The sequence below is a fragment of the Heloderma suspectum genome, chromosome 7, assembly GCF_057233095.1.
Source record: "Heloderma suspectum isolate Gila_16-S chromosome 7, 16-S_ref, whole genome shotgun sequence".
NCBI lineage: Eukaryota > Metazoa > Chordata > Lepidosauria > Squamata > Helodermatidae > Heloderma > Heloderma suspectum.
In genome coordinates, this window is record NC_139464.1 from 35,880,888 (window position 1) to 35,898,346 (window position 17,459).

General features: G+C 38.7%; 1 protein-coding gene across 2 annotated transcripts in view; it reads left to right on the plus strand.

Annotated features, from left to right (window-relative positions):
• WASHC4 (WASH complex subunit 4) overlaps nucleotides 1-17,459 on the plus strand; it is a 51,103-nt gene that overhangs the window by 3,268 nt on the left and 30,376 nt on the right. For both annotated transcript variants that reach the window (XR_014784270.1, XM_084809657.1), the window contains exons 2-14: nucleotides 3,898-4,037; nucleotides 5,754-5,807; nucleotides 6,493-6,558; nucleotides 6,707-6,752; nucleotides 9,109-9,176; nucleotides 10,912-10,994; nucleotides 12,119-12,161; nucleotides 13,230-13,333; nucleotides 13,938-14,058; nucleotides 14,407-14,524; nucleotides 14,637-14,764; nucleotides 15,913-16,073; nucleotides 17,237-17,363. Coding sequence is in view for 1 of the 2 variants with exons in the window: in XM_084809657.1 (XP_084665783.1) it covers nucleotides 3,898-4,037; nucleotides 5,754-5,807; nucleotides 6,493-6,558; nucleotides 6,707-6,752; nucleotides 9,109-9,176; nucleotides 10,912-10,994; nucleotides 12,119-12,161; nucleotides 13,230-13,333; nucleotides 13,938-14,058; nucleotides 14,407-14,524; nucleotides 14,637-14,764; nucleotides 15,913-16,073; nucleotides 17,237-17,363 (1,259 nt within the window). In the remaining variant the exon portion in view is untranslated. The remainder of the gene's footprint in view (nucleotides 1-3,897; nucleotides 4,038-5,753; nucleotides 5,808-6,492; nucleotides 6,559-6,706; nucleotides 6,753-9,108; nucleotides 9,177-10,911; nucleotides 10,995-12,118; nucleotides 12,162-13,229; nucleotides 13,334-13,937; nucleotides 14,059-14,406; nucleotides 14,525-14,636; nucleotides 14,765-15,912; nucleotides 16,074-17,236; nucleotides 17,364-17,459) is intronic.

Consider the following 17,459-nt stretch of genomic DNA (forward strand, 5'->3'; position numbering starts at 1 on the left):
ATAGAGAAGCGAGCAAGGCACATAGACCCTGCACTTTTCCTGGAAATACAGCTATTCTACCTTGGAAACATGCTTGGTTAATGGAGTGTTATGGGGAAATTAGGAATTGGGCCCTTTTAACTGGCATTGACTGGCAAAGAGTACCCCCCCCCCCCAGTTTGGGACTAGAAAAAGCAGGAAGTGGTGGAGGCTACTGGTTAATTGGACACGGAAGTGCATCTCAACCTGCTTTACTTCACAGGACAGGTGGGTGACTTCCATGACAAAGCATAAATTACAGCATTATGTGAAAGTTCTCCTAAAATCAATAGGACATCTATCTTGTAAGCACAGCATAAGAGCTGAGCTATCTTTGGATTCAGCACAGTCTTATGGTTCAACAATATTCTGACCATAAATTGTGCTTTTAAAGCACACCACCACCACTGCATGATTCTTTTCTTTAGCAATATAGGAAACCAATGTGGATTTGCATCAATATGTCACTGTATACTGCTACTAGTTCTTTGTTGCTAAAAATCTAAATACTTCAGGGTGCAATCATATGCATGTTTAGACAAAGTCCTACAATTCCCAATTGGTAGGATGCTGGGAACTGTAGGACTTTTTTCTGTTTAGACATGCATAGGATTGCACCCTTAGATGTCTTTCTCTCTGTAAGTATTGTTTCCTTTCTTCTGATCTCTGCTTGTGTTCAGAGACAGAGCTTTACTGTAAACAACCATGCCTAGCTGATTGTGTGGTAAAGGAAAATAGTTTCCTGCTTTGACTATTGTAATTCCAGTTGTTTTGTACATGTGGTTAAGACTGCAATCCTATGCACACTTACCTGGGAGTAAGTCCTATTGAACTCAATAGGACTTACTTCTGAGTTGACATGAATGGATTGCACTGTAAATGTCTTAAATGAAGAAATTAGATCTGTACTAAGCCAAGAAGCTACTGCAAGCAAATGCCCAGTTACATTTTAAAGTTCTCTTTATCTTTAGTTGATATGGAGATTTTAGATATTTTGTGATGGAGAACATAAACAGCCCTGCTTGATCAGCCCAAGGGTCTTCCTAGTACAGATATCTTGTTGTGGGAAGCCCACAGCTATTGCATGAAGGCAACAACATCACCCCTATTCTTACTTCCCCCAGTATCTGGTATTCATAGGCACGCTTCTTTGAACAAGAAGTATCTGTTAAGCTGTTGTTGTTAATCACTGTTGATGGATGTAGCCTCCATGAATCCCCCCCTTTAAAGCCACTTGGAGCACAATCCTATGCATGTTTAGACGGAAAAAAGTCCTTCAGTTCCTACCTGGTAGGGTGCTGGGAATTGTAGGACTTTTTTTCTGTCTAAACATGCATAGGATTGTGCCCGAAAGCTAGTGGTCATCATTGCATCTTCTGGCAGCAAATTCTATAATCTAGCTATGAAGAAGGGATTTCTTTTGTCTGTTCTGAATCTACTGCTAATCAGTTTTGTTGGTGACACTGAGTTCTAGTGTTATGAAAGAGGGAGAAAGTTTTTTCTCTGTCTGCCATCTCCACAGAATTAATAATTCCTAAATTCTTTAGTTATCTCTCTCCCCCCCCCCCCGCCCCCAATTAATAGGCGGTTCCTCACAGGGTATATGTTCTAACACCTTGGTGATCTTGGTTACCCTTTTCTTCAATTTTTCCAGCTCTCCAATCTCCTTTCTGAAATGGCACAACCAGAACTCTATATACAGTTCCAAATGCAGCTGCATTATACATTCATGTAAAAGAATTATGGTACTGGGTATATTTTTTTCAGTCCCTTCCCTTATCATACCTAACATGGAATGTTCCTTCCTCAGTGCTGTTGTACTGAGTGGCTGTTACCCTGAAGTTGTCCCCCGCTACCAAGATCTGTTTCCTGGATAGGCACAGCAATTCATGTCCTAACAATCTATGAAGTTGGGATTTTTTTTTTTTTGCATTGCTGTGTGCTTGCACTAAGACTTGGTTTGCACTTAATGCCAAATCGTGAATTAAACAACCCATGAATTGGCAGGGCTGGACGGGAGCCTTCTACCCACTTGTTACTTCTGATTTACATTCACTTTGTTAAACAACCTAGGAACAGTTGTTAGTTGTGACATCTGAACTCAGCACTCTGAGTTGTTGAGGGTTAAATAACTCAGAGCTTTAACCCAGCAACAAACCATGGGTTCAAATTCTTGGTTGTTCAACCCTTAACAATCCAGAATGCTGAGTTTGCATGTTATGATTAACAGCCCAGCGTCTGGGCTGAACAACCAAGTGATGTACTGGTTTGCCATGAATTACTTTTTAAAAAATGGGTGTTATGTTGGTTAATGTGCAGTCCTCTGGTAAGGGTGCTGATATTAGTGGTGTTGCATATTTTTGCTAGAAGGTCAACAATGTTACACTTGAGTTCTAAAATCTCCTTGCGTAGAATTGACAGGAGGATACTTCTGAATTGTTCAGTTTAAACTGTGAACTTGATAATGGCTAATAGGTACATTACTACTGCTATTTGGAGTTTTGGGCTTGGATCTCATCAACAGAGCTGATGATACCCAGCTCTACCTCTCATTTTCATCTGATGCCAGGGTGACTGTGGAAATCCTTTGTCATTACCTGGACACAGTGAGGAATTGGATGCGGGTGAACAACCTGAGGCTTATTCTAGAAAAGACAGCCCAACCTGGGGTTGGGGGTACAACCTGTTCTGAATGGGGTAGCACTCCCTCTGAAATATCAGGTGTGCAGCTTGGGGGTGCTCTTGGATCTGGTAGTGCTCTTGAAAGGTCAGGTGGTGATGGTGACCAGGAGTGCCTTTGTTGGTTTTCATCTGGTGTTCTAGGTGCACCCTTTCTTGGGAAAGGAGGAACTGGCCACAGTAATCTGTGCCTCAGTAACCTCTTGTAAACATTACTGTAGCATGCTCGGTGTGAGGCTCCCCTTGAAAAGTGTTTGGAAACTACAGCTAATGCAAAATGCAGCAGCTAGACTTTTCTTAGGACTACACTTCATAGACCATATAACAGCAGTTTGGACCAATTTCACTGGCTTCCAGTTTGGTTTCCAGGCATAATTGAAGGTGTTGCTTTTGATCTACGAAGTCCTAAATGGTTTGGGATCAGGATATCTGAAGGACCACCTCCTTCTGCCCATAATCTACAAACTTTATTGAAGGCCATGTTATATGTCCCAATATCTATAGAGGTTAGGCTGGTGGTACTTGAGACAGGGCCTTTTCTGTAATTATGCAGCTCACCACTAGAGAAGTTAGATTGGTTTCCTCTCTGTTATGCTTTAGGTGGGCAGTGATGACCGTCCTGTTCTGCTAGGCTTTTGATGGTGTTTAATGTTTTATATCACCCTTTACTACACTGTCTACTTTTATTATATTGAATGTTTTATTCCCATGTTTATTTTTTATGTTGTAGACATTTTACTTAGTCTTTATTGTAGTTTTATTGTATAGCTCCTAAGTTCCTGGTAGGTGGAGGGTGCTATTCATAATTCTATTAAATAAATACAGATGGATTCAAGAATAATAAAAATTATTTGTACTGTACAGTATACTGGTATACAGTATAAAGATATCGCAGAGAAATATAGATGCAGTGACTTGTTAAATTTGAGTACATATACCCATGATATTTGACTATCTAAAAGTTTGTGTAATCTGATGTATACTTCTTTTTAAAATGTTCTGTTTTGAATACTGAATGCCAAGGACAGAGAGAAAATTGCCCGTTGTGGGAATAGATCTTTAAAAAAACCCTAAAATAGGTACAAAGCAGAATAAGCACTTAGCAACATATTCATCTAAATCATATATATTATTGAAAGTTTAAGAGATTGTAGTTTAATGGTATCCTGTCATAATAAAAATAATACTGTTTATTTTTAGAAATCCATGCTGAAGTGCAGTTGAAGAATTATGGGAAATTTCTTGAGGCATATACATCCCAGCTGAAGAGAATTGAAGATGCACTGGATGAGTCCGTAGGAGATGTTTGGGACTTCAATCTTGATCCCATTGCATTAAATGTATGCTTGTTTTTAATATTCACATATGTCTCTCTGTGTAATTCTCAGAACTTCCAGGCAAAGGCTTTTATTGTGCAATTGCCTTGCCTCAAGCATGGAGTGTTTCAGAGGATCCTGACAACATCATCTTCCATTTGTAACCTTTTCATGTTTTTCGACTTCTTCCATCTTTTCTCTTATCACAAAAAATCTGCTAAGGAGGGAAAGACTGAAAAACTGCATAAAGTATTTTGATTGGTAGCACTAGGAACCATCTGTCTGGAAGCATCCTTTGTTAAGTATTTCATATCCATGTGTAGACACTTTCAGTTGAACATACACATGCAAATTTTTCTTGGAATAGGGCTGCAGCACTTTGCAATGTGTAAATCACATTATTAGGAATGGGACTTCTATATAGCTGTGTGCAGGACTGTAGCTGATATGGCAACCTTCCCCAACCTGGTGCCCTCCAGATGTTTTGGACTACAACTCCCAGCATTCCTGACTATTGGCCATACTGACTGGGGCTGATGGGGGTTGAAGTGCAAAACTTCTGGGGGGCACCAGGTTGAGGAAGGCTTCAATATGCAGCGGGCAGCTGGTTTCAGAAGAGAGTTGCACCATTTCAAAGTAAGTGGTAGTAAGAAGCTGGCCTTGTACTGATTTGACTAATTGTCCTCTGGCTTTTTTTGCTAAGACCCTTAAGACATTTTATTTATATCAGACACATATAAATCATTTTTCCTAAGCTAAAAGTGGATTAAATAAAATACAGTAATATTTACAATGGCATGAAATAGAAAAAAAGAATAGTTAGGAACGGATTCCCTGGCCTGGGCTTTTCCTCCTTTGGCTTCTACTCAGGGCATACTGGTCTTTAAATAGCACAAAGGAAATTGAGGGATGGGCTGCCCCAGCTGAATCCTCTCACACTCTTGGTGGTCTGTTTAGGCTGATGGTGCAAGTTCTCTGGCTTTAGGTAAGCCACACTGGAAGTCTTCTTGGCTGACATTGTTAGGCTGTTAGGGAGCTCTCAAGAGTAGCCAGAAGAAGAAAATCACCGCCACCATGCTGGCTTCTGTGTGTATCTATGTGTACACTTCTGTGCATTGTTTGTTGGAGGCCACCCTGGATCCAGATTGTAATTCATATTTTACTAATTATTTACAATCTGCACCTATTTTGTAGTCTGGTGGGCTCATTAGTTGATATCTAAGGAACTGCTAACATTCACATCTCCCAGGAACCATACATTCTTTTTATAATGAAAAATCTCATTATTTAAGTATATTGCTTGAAAAAGCTTCTGACAGACTGCATTTTTAGCAGAGTACATGAGTGTCTAAAGGCAAGCAGAATTTCCCCCCTCCCATCTCTTTCCAGAGGTGATATTTAGCTTTTGTCCTAGTTACAAATCATGTAAGTCACTGCTTGGTAGGCCTTTTCCATGTGGTATACATGATTTATTTAATACATTTTCATATGAATTTTTGAAAGAGATCTCATAGCTTTGTGCTGTATGTGATTCCAGGGAAATAGGACACATTTTGTTTAATTATGTGAACTGATCATCGGTTGCCTGCCAGCATCATTAACATTAAAAAAGAGCCCCATGTAATTCTGTTTGGGACTCTGCTTGAAAGCACTATGTTACAGTAACTTGGTTAATTTAGCTTAGTCATGTGGCAGGTCTCTGGCTTTCCTAAAAACACTCATGTTTTTGCTTAATTTTAGCTTTTGCCTTATGAACAGTCTTCCCTACTTGAACTCATAAAGACAGAAAATAAGGTAAAGATCTTAAGTTTCAAATAGTGATTACAGAAATTATTAGTGATGCTGTATTGTCATTTTTTTATTATTGGATTTAATGGCAGCAAATTGTGGGTTAAATCGTGGTGTGTGTTGCTGCCATTTTGAATATGCAACTTCCGATTGGGCTGCTTGGTGGTTGCTCCGTGACATCTGAACTTGTATAGTATGGGTTAATTGTGGGTTAAACAACCCAAAGTTAACCTAACAACTAATTGTAAGTTATCTTTAGGTTGTTTAACCCACAATTACCCCATACTGTGTGGGTTCAGACGTCATGGAGCAATCGCCAATCAGACTGATTGGAAGTTGCATATTTAAAGAGATAGTGGTATGTGCTTGGCATATGTTGCAGCAAATAGTGGGTTAATTAATTAGCCCATGATTTGTCACTGTTTTGTGCAAATTGGGTCAATAGGAAAAATGATTAGGAAGGGAGGAGGAGAAAACAAGCTAACTTAGCCATCAGTTCTTAAAGTTATAAAGTTCTTATTATGACCAGCCTGAATGAAGCAGTTTACAGAGAAGGGAAGCCAAATAGAGCTGATCTCTCATCAAAGCCAATGAAGCAGGTCCTGCTTCCTATCTCTCTGTCTGCTGCAGCCATATTCTTTTTTATGCTGTACGTGTACTAGTCTGTATTTTTTCTGTTTGATTTATCCAGGTTCTAAACAAAGTTATCACTGTGTATGCTGCCCTTTGCTGTGAGATCAAAAAGTTAAAATATGAGGTAATATCCCTTAGAATTTGTCTAGTAGAAACTGCTGTCTAGACTTTGTAGTTTATGTTCTATATTTTAAACATGTTAATATTTTCACGTTTTGAGCCTTTATAAACTTCTCATTTGAGGGAAAAAACATCTCTGCTCTTGTTCCTAGGCAGAAACAAAATTTTATAATGGCCTCTTGTTTTATGGAGAAGGAGGTAAGTACCTTAGTTATGCTAATATATGAAAAATCTTGTTGTGCTATGCATAATGATGTAATTCAAACATGCATTGATTCTTGTCTATTAATTAATTTGTTGAGTATTTATAGAGATGGTTAATTAGTTGCAAAGGATAAAAGTGGCTTCTACTGATGGAACTTACAGCAGTGTGATGTGCCTCAGAGGGATTGCATGCACATAAAAGTGAACAAGACTTGAATGTCCTTGGTCATGATTCAGATAGGTGTGGGTGGCTGTTTCACTCTGCATAGAGACTTTTAAGGTCCCCTCTTGAAGTGGCAACCCCCTATGCCTCCCCCCAAAAGCTGCCTCCCAGGTTAGTGGACCTCCTCAGGAGCAGCACTCTATAAGATAGGAAGGGCTTCCGTCAGGTGGAATTTTTGTTCCTTACCCCTTGCGTGAGCAGTTGGCTTGTATACTGGGAGGAAGTAGGAGGGGCCTTTGATTTCACACCTTGTGAAATCGAATACTTGATTTCAGAGTAACTTTGCTGGTCTGAAATCCACAGGTGGTACTGAACTGATATTCTTAATTGACAAAAAAAGTCTATGCTTAATTCTGAACTTTTATATTTTAAGTAAACCTTAAAGTTAGTGATGTGTGGCCTGTTGGCTGTTAGAGCAACCACAGGCCATGGAGTAGATACATTTTAAATACTATCTGCTGGAACCAATTTGTAATATTTTAGTTTAGAACTTTGAGTCACTATAGAAATACTGATGATACACATAAAAACAGTTGTTGAAATATAGTCATGATGCTTTGATGGGTAAGTCATGAGGGGCCATGATTAAAGTTGAGTTTGTGGTAGAAAGAATGTTATTGCCAAAATGGTGAGGAGACTGAGCACAGAAATGACAGCCACCTGATCAAATACTTCCGGGCAATATTGTATACTACTCTGTAGCTTATGGACATGTCTCTGTCTCCTTTCACACATCAGTATAATGAATGAGATTACATTGCTTTTAGAACAGTCTTTTGAACATTGGTTCATTCAAGCTTTGAAGGAGGAAGAGGCCTTCTGAGGTCATAGCATAGAGGTTGTTGTAGAAGTGCTCTATAGTAACTGTTTCTAATTTAGTTGATAAAAGGAATGTTTCTAGTATATTTTAGCTTTACTATTCACAAAGGAAGACAGTTGGTAATGGTATTTTAGGTAATGCAACATTACTTTAAAGCTGTGAGTGACTTTAAGATGATATTTCTCATATCTTGCTGTTCTTTTATTAAAATCCTGTTTGAAAGATACAATGATGTGATGCCAAAACTGAAACAAAGCAGTTCTTCTGATTTTCTTCCTTACTGCCAGGAAGCAAAGAGAGAACTGTAGCAGCTGCAAGATTCACGTTTTTATCAATAGTTTTTTCCTGACTGTGTGGGAACTAAGCCATTTAGGTAGAGATGGCATATTCAGTACATGGATGCAGAGAGAGTGTGTCAAGTGCATTTGCTTCAGTCATGAGGCTGCATTGGTGGGAGAAGCTACATAGATATAACTTCAGTGTTGGAAAACTACATATACTCTGGGCAATATCTACTGGGTTGCTGCGCTTATGCAGTTGACGCACTAGCGTAAGCAACCTCCAGCACAACAGCAGTTGTATCATCCGGAACAATGAGTTTTCACGGAAAACCCATCATGCCAGCTGACACTATTGGCGTTGCACTAGAGTTGCTTATGCTAGTGCTATGTCAATAGCATAAGCGGAGAGGCTTCGTTAAATCTGCCCTCTGTGTGTCCATGGTCAACATGTGACAAGCACATACATGTATTTTGCCATGTGAGCCTATGGCAGCAAACCCTGATTGCAGGTGGCTTATAGCATGTACTTAAACGAGATGTACAGGGCAATGAATTTGGAACAACAGATGGATAGGCCTTTAAATGTACTCATTGCACCTGCTGTTGTATGCATAACATACTTGGTGTTTTTTACACAGAAGTAATGCCCACTAAGAAATTCGTCAATTATTGTGATCCCTAGTCATATCTAGGAATTTGAGCAAAAATATATGGTTGATGTGCAAGCATCTAGGCAAATAGATTGGGTCAATATCCACATAAAATGTACCTTTTGTAGTAGATAACAGAATACTCCCTTTGTTTGTTTCTTCTTTGTTGTAATCTTGGCAAGGGATGGCAGTGATGAAGTAGAATTAAAAGAAAAAAGTGTTCTGTAATAAGCTTTTCTTTTGGAATCCATTGGTGATGGCTTTGTTGTAATATGTTTTAATTATGTGAAACAAAATTGGTTACAACCTTAAGTGTAAGAGAGTAAATGATTATGTGTTTCTAACACTAGTGTAACTTTCATTTTTACCTTTCAAGCTATGGATTCCAGTAAGGTGGAAGGAGATAGCCAAATACAGATGGGAAGATTTATTTCATTTTTACAGGTAAAGTCTATGACACAGTTCTGCAACTTCTATACTTTTTCTGCTAAGCAATATTTTTCGTAATTGTTGCTTGCTCCAATTATTTGTTTTCATCTAAAACGTTTGCCTAAGCTATTTTTGGCAGTGCACAGACAATAGTGTTTGAGTGAACCAGGGGCAATGTTGTATGGTTACTTGTGTCATTACTTGTGTTACACACACTCAGTTTTGCTGTCCGTCTGTGGTTTCTGGTCACCTGGGTTTGCAAGTTTTGTTTCAAGCAGTTCCTAGGAAAAGCCAAGCATAGAGTCTTGCAGTGCAGTTATTTTTGTTTTATTGGAAGTGTGTTCATTTTGATGTGACTCTTGCAGACATCTGTTATACTGCTGGGCCAAAACACTCCCCACCTTAAGATGATTTTAAATTATTAAATTGATTTTAAAACATGATTAGGATTAGAATCCTTGCTTGTCTAAAAAGGGGCAAGGGGCAAGTCTAAAATTCCCTCTCAGTTCTTGCCTTGTAGAGAGAAAAGCAGTCGGGGGTATGTGTAATTTTAATGGACAAATATATGGCAGTGAAAGAGTTAACTAACCCTCTCCTCTTTGCTCCCTTCACTGTTGGTCTGCCTGCTCAGAAGTGCAGTTAGTTGGGAGTTTTCTTTTGCTGGGTGCAGATGGGGAATCACAGAACTACATGCTATGTAGTGTATGAAGGTGTTTGGCCTTCAGATACAGAAGAAAACAAAGTTATGTTCTTTGCTAAAACTATATTGCTTGAAACACTGAGTTTTAAAAGAAACATTCATTTAGAATACCTAATACTTCAAGAAACTCTCAAAAAGAGTTCTTTTTGAGTTCACCACAGTTTAAAAAAATGAAATCAGGATCTGAATTGCTCAACTTCCTGTATTTTGTTAGAACTCATATTTCTGTGTCTGGCATAATGTCAAAAGCATGTAACTGTTGCATATCAGGGTCATTTTTCTGAGTAAAATGTAGTTCTCTTAAACTAGGAGAGAAAAAGTTGGTTCTGAAATGTTTTATCCAGTGTTAAAATGGGCTGGTAGCTAGTTCTTCTGAAATCTCTTTTACAAAATTCATATCTGTCTTTGTTACAGATATCTGCTACCTATTTGATTTTATCTTTTATTTTAAAACCACAGAGGTGTAGGTGATAACTTTTCAGATAGCAATCTAGTGTTTCATACCATATTGGAAGAATTTCCAGACAATATGTTTTTTTAAAATTTCCTGCTGTTTTTCTTTTGCAATTTTCCAAGGCATGGGGCCATTAGCACTTTCCAGAAGATAGAAAATGCTGTCTAGTAATTGTTAATCCCTTTCTAGGTGGAATCCTAATTTAATGTTAGTCAATTTCCTGTTACAGAGGCAGTAACAGTAAATAGTGTTTTGGTACAGCATTCCATAACTGTTGATGTTCAACTGTTGATGTCCATAACTGTTGTTCAAACGAGACTAAATAGTGTTGAAAATATTAAGAATTTATGGGCTCTGTGATTTAAAGAGTAACAAGCACTACATCAAGAGAGTTGGCAGTATTCAGAACATCAAATATTCTGAACGTGTATTTTATGTTTATGGCTGTAGCAGATTTGTTTGTTTTAATAAGATGTTCAAGTGCCTAATTACAAGGATGTTTTGCTGCATTGCCCTTCCCCGCAAAGTAATACATAAATACACTAATTTTAGTGAGAAATGGTTTCTAATACAAATCTGTACAAAACATGTTTCAGGAGCTGTCTTGTTTCGTGACACGGTGCTACGAAGTGGTGATGAATGTAGTTCACCAGTTGGCTGTCCTTTATACCAGTAACAAGTAATTACTGTTAACAATACTATACTTTAAATTTACTTCTTGAATACACAGTGCATGAATTAAAAATATATCATGTTGATGTGCCTCCTAAATGTTGCATGTTCGAGGAGGGAATATGGGATATGTGTCTGAAGCGTCTTCTGCATTCATAGAAGCGCATCTGGCAGTGTTTGGATATAATGTTAATCATGGTCTGGCATTATGAGAATGATTCTAGCCTCCCCTGTGCTCATATGCTCCCCTTCCCTTCTCCTCCTTTGGTATGGAGATCAGAAATGTCAGCTTTTAAAAGATTGGCCAGAGTTTAGCATGTCTTCTGAACCCCAGACAGTGGTTAATCTTAATTATTGTAAGTGGAAATAAACCAGGTTCTGAAGATATGGTTTGAAATTGGCTTGTTTAACTAACCATAGCGGAGATTAATCACAGTGACCCAGTTCTCACATAACAGTTACAAATCGTTGGGTTAATTTTGTATATGCAACTTCCAGTCAGAGATTGCTTTGTGACATCTGGACCTGGACACTATGGGTTCATCGTAGGTTAAACAAAGCACAGCTAATCTGCAATTAGTTGTTAGGTTAACTGTGGGTTGTTTAACTCACAATTAACCGATTGTATCCGGGTCCAGGTTTAGACCTCGTGGAGCAACATATGATCAGCCTGATCATAGGCTGCATATTCAAAATGGCACTGGCATGTGCCACAGCAAATTGTGGGTTAATTAACCCATGATTTGCTTCCATTACTTGAGAATGGGGGCAGTTTGTCAGAGTTCAGATGACATGGCAAACTGCGGTTATTCAAAACAGGAAGCAAAAGCTTCAAAACCCCTCCTGGCTGTTCTGGTGGAGCTGAGGGGAGTGCACAAACCCATGGCTTGTTGCAGCTCATTTGTTTTATATATGAAACGAATGAGCAGGAACATACAGATATATATATAGTCCTGGAGGTTTTAATGTATTTGTATATTGATGTATAAAATACTGAATAAACAAATATGTTGGAAGTAATTTCCCCAGTTATAGTTTAAGTACTGCAGTGGATTTATTTAGGAATGCTAAAGGCTGTTGCCTCTAAAATACTTAATTGAAGGATGTGAAGTACAGTATTCTGTCTTTTAGGAATGCCCCTAAAGTTATAGAGACATCGGGAGTTCATTTTCAGGTGAGAATTATTTAAGGATTTTGACATGGTGTGTTGTAAAACCTTTTAGGTTATCTGGAGGTTGGACTAGGGTATCTCTGCCTTCCTTGGGAGCTCTTTTTAGGGTGCAGTTGTGGGTACTGTGCCCCCACTACTCAGAAGCCCCCGACTACTTTGGAAGGCAGGTGGCACAGTTCTTTCTGTGCAGGCTGTTAGTGGGGAAGGGACGGGGTTCAGATCTCTGATTCCCCCTTCCTAGTTTGGAACGCTGTCTCCAACCTCGGAAGGGTTTTTCTGAGCAATCCTATGATCCCTAGGACACTTGCCTAGGGACCATAGGATTGCTCTTTTAATAAGAAGAACTAAATTGTGCCGGGTTCTTTAATAGGCCCAGGATGCCTGTTTCCTTCAGAGATCCCTTCTTGACAGCTAGATTTATCCTACAGTTCTGAGTTCGGAATCCTCTTCCATCCTATGACCTGCCGGCAAGAGCCAGAGGGGGCAGGAGGAGGACAGAGGCGATTTCACCTCCTGTCCCTCTTTAAAACTAAAACTATGTGCTCGACAGGCCTCTGAGACCCATCTAGCTGACCTACTTTGTTGTGGGCAGGGATGGAGAGTCCATAGTTTCCTGTGGATTCTGGCTTCTTCTCTCCCCTGCCCACTACAGTATCTCCATCGTGACCTCTGTGAGGTCATCCAAAGTCGTTGTTGCGACTTTGGAAAGCAGCCACCGCAGTGCTTTCCATGGTGGTGGGGAAGAGGAGGAAGGAAGGATCTAATCTTGGATTCCCCCTCCTGAGGCTGTAGGAGTGTCTGTGGCCTCTGGAGGGGGAATCTGACATATCCTATGGTCCCTAGGATGCTCTCCCAGAGACTATTGGATTGCTCTGCCCATGGAGAGAACAGCACACTCAGTAACTTGTTAGGGCCATATTCATCTCATGTCTACTGTATTTTCTTGGGGATACTAACAGTGCAATCGTATGCATATCTATTCAGAGTTAAGCCCCACTGAGTTCATTTGAGATTACTTCCAAGAAACTGGGTATAGCAGTCTAATTCAGTGAACTGTAACTTTTCAAACAGGCTATGTATGAACATCTGGGGGAACTGCTGACAGTTTTACTCACACTGGATGAGATAATAGATAATCATGTCACCCTGAAAGGTCACTGGACCATGTACAAAAGGTATGTGGGTAAATTTATTTTACTGGCACTATAAAACATAAAAAATATCATCAACACAGTGATCACATAAAGGGGGCCTGCTGCATCATGCCTATTCATTTCAGTGGATTTTGAATAGGAGGCTTACAGTTCTGGTATTCATACTTCCTGGGTTTTTATTCTTTGCCTCTTAGGTTTTAGCAGTGACATACTATAAAAGCTTAATATGGCTCCCATGTATTGTTGTAATTATTGCTGCAATACCTAACTGATATGAAATATTTTTAAGCTGCCCATGTGTGATAGTTAACACTCTTGGCCACAATGGGGCAGTGTTCATTTTTCTGCAAGAATGCGCCTAGGAGCAAAACTCCATCGTGATGTAATGTCATTCCCAGGGGTATTCAGCCTAGGGATGCAATCAAGCAGTGAAGTCTTAAAGTGTGGGATGGCTTTTTTTGTGAAAAACAAACAAAAACCCTGGCCACCTTGTAAAGGTAAGCTCTTCCCAAACATTCTGAAGTCACCCCCCCACCCGAGAATACTTTCTGTCTGCCTCTCCGAACTTGTATGTATGGATGTTGGGTTAACGTTAACTGGACTTTATTTTGTTTTGCTTTGTCAGGTTACTAAAATCTGTCCATCACAATCCTTCTAAATTCGGAGTCCAGGAAGATAAACTGAAGCCATTTGAAAAGCTGCTATTAAAACTAGAAAGCCAGTTATTGGATGGGATGATATTCCAGGTAACATAATAAATACTGACTAGTTTATGCTCTTAAATGAGTTTAAATGTGGCTTGTAAAATCTTATAAAGTTGGAGGCTTATTTTCTGAAAATTGTCATAATTACACTGATTTTGAATTTTAAAGTGCATGTTCTTCTCCTTGTCCTCAGCCATGTATCAAGTATATTCTGGCTTTCTGACACTGTTCTTTAATAAGCATGCCATATCACAACTTTTTTGAAAGTCCCCTCAGTTTGAAAAACAGTTTGCCAAATGGGATGGAGAGTTCTTGTTTGCAAATATTATATATTTGTGCTTATATTCTCCATAACACTAAAAACCACTCTCTTTTTTTGTTCTCATTTAGGCTTGTATAGAACAGCAATTTGATTGTCTCAATGGTGGAGTGTCGAAGAACAGCACTTTTGCTGAGGAGTTTGCACATAGCATTCGCACAATTTTTGCAAATGTTGAATCTAAGCTTGGTAATGCACGACGGATTCTTGTTGTATTCACATTATTGTTTGTAAAGCTTGTTATATTGTTTGTCTAGTGGCAAACTTCAAAAATGTTCTTTTCTGTGTGTATTTGTACAAGGTGAACCCTCAGAAATTGACCAGAGAGATAAGTACGTAGGAATTTGTGGGCTCTTTGTACTGCATTTTCAGATTTTTCGGACTGTAGACAAGAAATTTTACAAATCGTTGTTGGACATTTGCAAAAAGGTGAAGATTTTGTTCTTTGTAACTTTCCTCTAATAGTTGACATTTCACAAAAAATGTGAAAATAAAACCTTTAGTAAAATATAGTTTATATAATTTGTCATCAATATTTAGTTACTAGCTCTCGTTAATAACTCTAGCTTTAAAACATTTTAGCGACTTTGTTTTTGCGGTTTCATGATTTGAATTTGTTCCCCTAAATAACAAAAGTTCTTGTCTTGTGTGTAGCTAAGGAAACTACAAAATGTTATCTCTAAATTTTTAGTACTCAAGTTGACCTGGCAAGGGATGAAGACTTTGACAACAACAACTGCTATAAAGTTAACAGTCCAACTATAACCATGTTTACATGCTGGGTGACCAGCCAGATGGGCAATTAATAAATTTAATAATAAATAAATAAAATAAATAAATACCTAGAAATAAGTTCCACTGATTCCAGTGAAGGATACTTCAAAAGAAATATGCTTATGATTCCATCCTAAATGGAACACTGGGAAGCCCATCCTTTTCTATATGTGTTAAATAGAATATCTGCTCATTTTAGGATAATGACCAATAAGTTTGAAACTAAGCTGGCCTATTCAAGTATTTAGCAGTGGGGCCACTGGTTTCTTGTCATGTCCATCAATGGCTGAAGTGGCATCCCATGAAAAGCAAGTGGTGCAGAGTTGTTGTGTCTGTCCTACTTGCCTCATAAAACCCTTTTCAATCTGACTACCACAGCAATCTGCTGGTGCAAACATGCTCTGGCACTAGAAGGATGAATCCTCTTTCTAGGGACTGTGGGTAGCTTAGCTCAGTTCTCTGATTCATCCCCTTCCTTCTTCTCCAAAACACTATCTAGTCTTTCTATGTCATCTTGATGCTGCAAAATATAAGCTCAGCAGTGGACCCTGAAACCTAAACAAATGTAGGAAATGAAATGGCATTAATTAAATCTGGTCTGTTATGTATGTATTCCTTGAAGTACTTAATGAAACTTTAACAGTGTATGTTATAGGACAGTTCTACATTTGTGGAGGTAGTGAGTGTTTGATTTTCATGGTGCATTTGAATATCTTTGAGTAGCTTTATCATAGAATAATATGATATCCACCTAATGGACACTCTTTTTTCCCTTTGCCCAAATGTTATTGTTGATGCTCCAGGTGCCAGCTATCACACTTACTGCTAATATTGTTTGGTTTGCTGATACCTTTCTGATCCAGAAGATGCCAGCTGCTGCCAAGCTTCTGGACAGGAAAAGTTTTCATACTGTTAAAATACACAGAGAGAGTTTTCTACAGCAGAAGTCTCAGTCACTTATCAAGTAAGTTTTGAAGAGGGAGAACCTTTTTTGCCTACTTAATTCTTTTTTCTGTACATTAAAAAAATTGTCAACTGAAAAATAATAGGAGCTAGCGGAACTCCCAATCCTAGGCATTTGATATGGAGGCAGGTTCTGTGGGAATTAATGGGACTAACTCCCAGGTAAACATGTTTAGCTTCGAGGAACAATCCCCTCCAAAATTGGATTTTGTGTTTGTCCTTTGTAGTTTTTGTGCTCTTTGTAATAAGTAATGGTACTGGTAATGTAACTTTGCATGTAGCAAGTACAATGGTTTTATGCTGGAATTCTAAGCTGCTTAGGTGAAAATAAGAAATAAATTGGTTGAAAGACTGGAGCCCATGAAACCCCGTCAGTGTGGAGGTAGTTTGAAATGATTCTTCATGGTGCACAACACACATCCTTGTGCAGCAGCTTGCCATTTTCTCCACACTACTACACACACTGTTTAGAAACTCTTTGGTGCTGTCTGAAAAAAATCCCCCTATTTATGTGGTGGAGTTGCTATGTAACTGACCTTATTGCCTGAAGACAACCACACAAAGACAGCTGTTTAAAGTATCCCTTTTGTGGGGGTAATTTTGTGTGTATTGGCCCTTACTTTCAAATAAATGCATTCAGGAGTAGTGTGTTACATTCTGTTTGTGGTTTCAGTCTGATGACGTATATATCAGACTTGCTCCATTTTTTTGTTTTCCTTGAAGATTGATATATTCTTCTTGGACTGGTCATGATGATCAGGTTATGCTTATCAAGTAATTAATTTTTAAGTAAAATGACATTGACTGAAATCAGACCTGTCAAATTGTGATTTGTACTAACCATAGCTGAGAACCCAAACCATGGTTTACAGTTGCTTGTCTGCTTCATAAATTAACTTGCATCTCCATTGTGCAACAACCCCTGGAATTGGAGTAATGGTTGTAACTGTTGTTTATCAACTCAGACGTTATGCCAAACCATGGTTAACGCAAGCCAAAGTTCTCAAACTTGCTTCAAACTGTGGTTCCTGACCCGTTTGTCAGCCAGTTGCAAACCGTGGTTTGCCAGTTCAAACATCATTTCAAACCATATTTAAGCTTCCTTAACCTTGGTTTGGTATATCTGATTGAACCTTTAAGTAACCCTATTTGTTTTCTCTTCAGAGAGATGCAGTCATATTATGTGTTTGTAAGCTCATGGATGATGAAAATGGAATCTATTTTGTCAAAGGAACAACGAATGGATAAGTTTGCAGAAGACCTCACCAACAGGTGCAACGTTTTTATACAGGTGTGCACTAGATTATAAAGTGACATGGTTAGAAAATGCTGCTTGATTCACAGTTAGGTTCATATTTGTTGATTTTCTCCTGCTCTTACTGTTTGT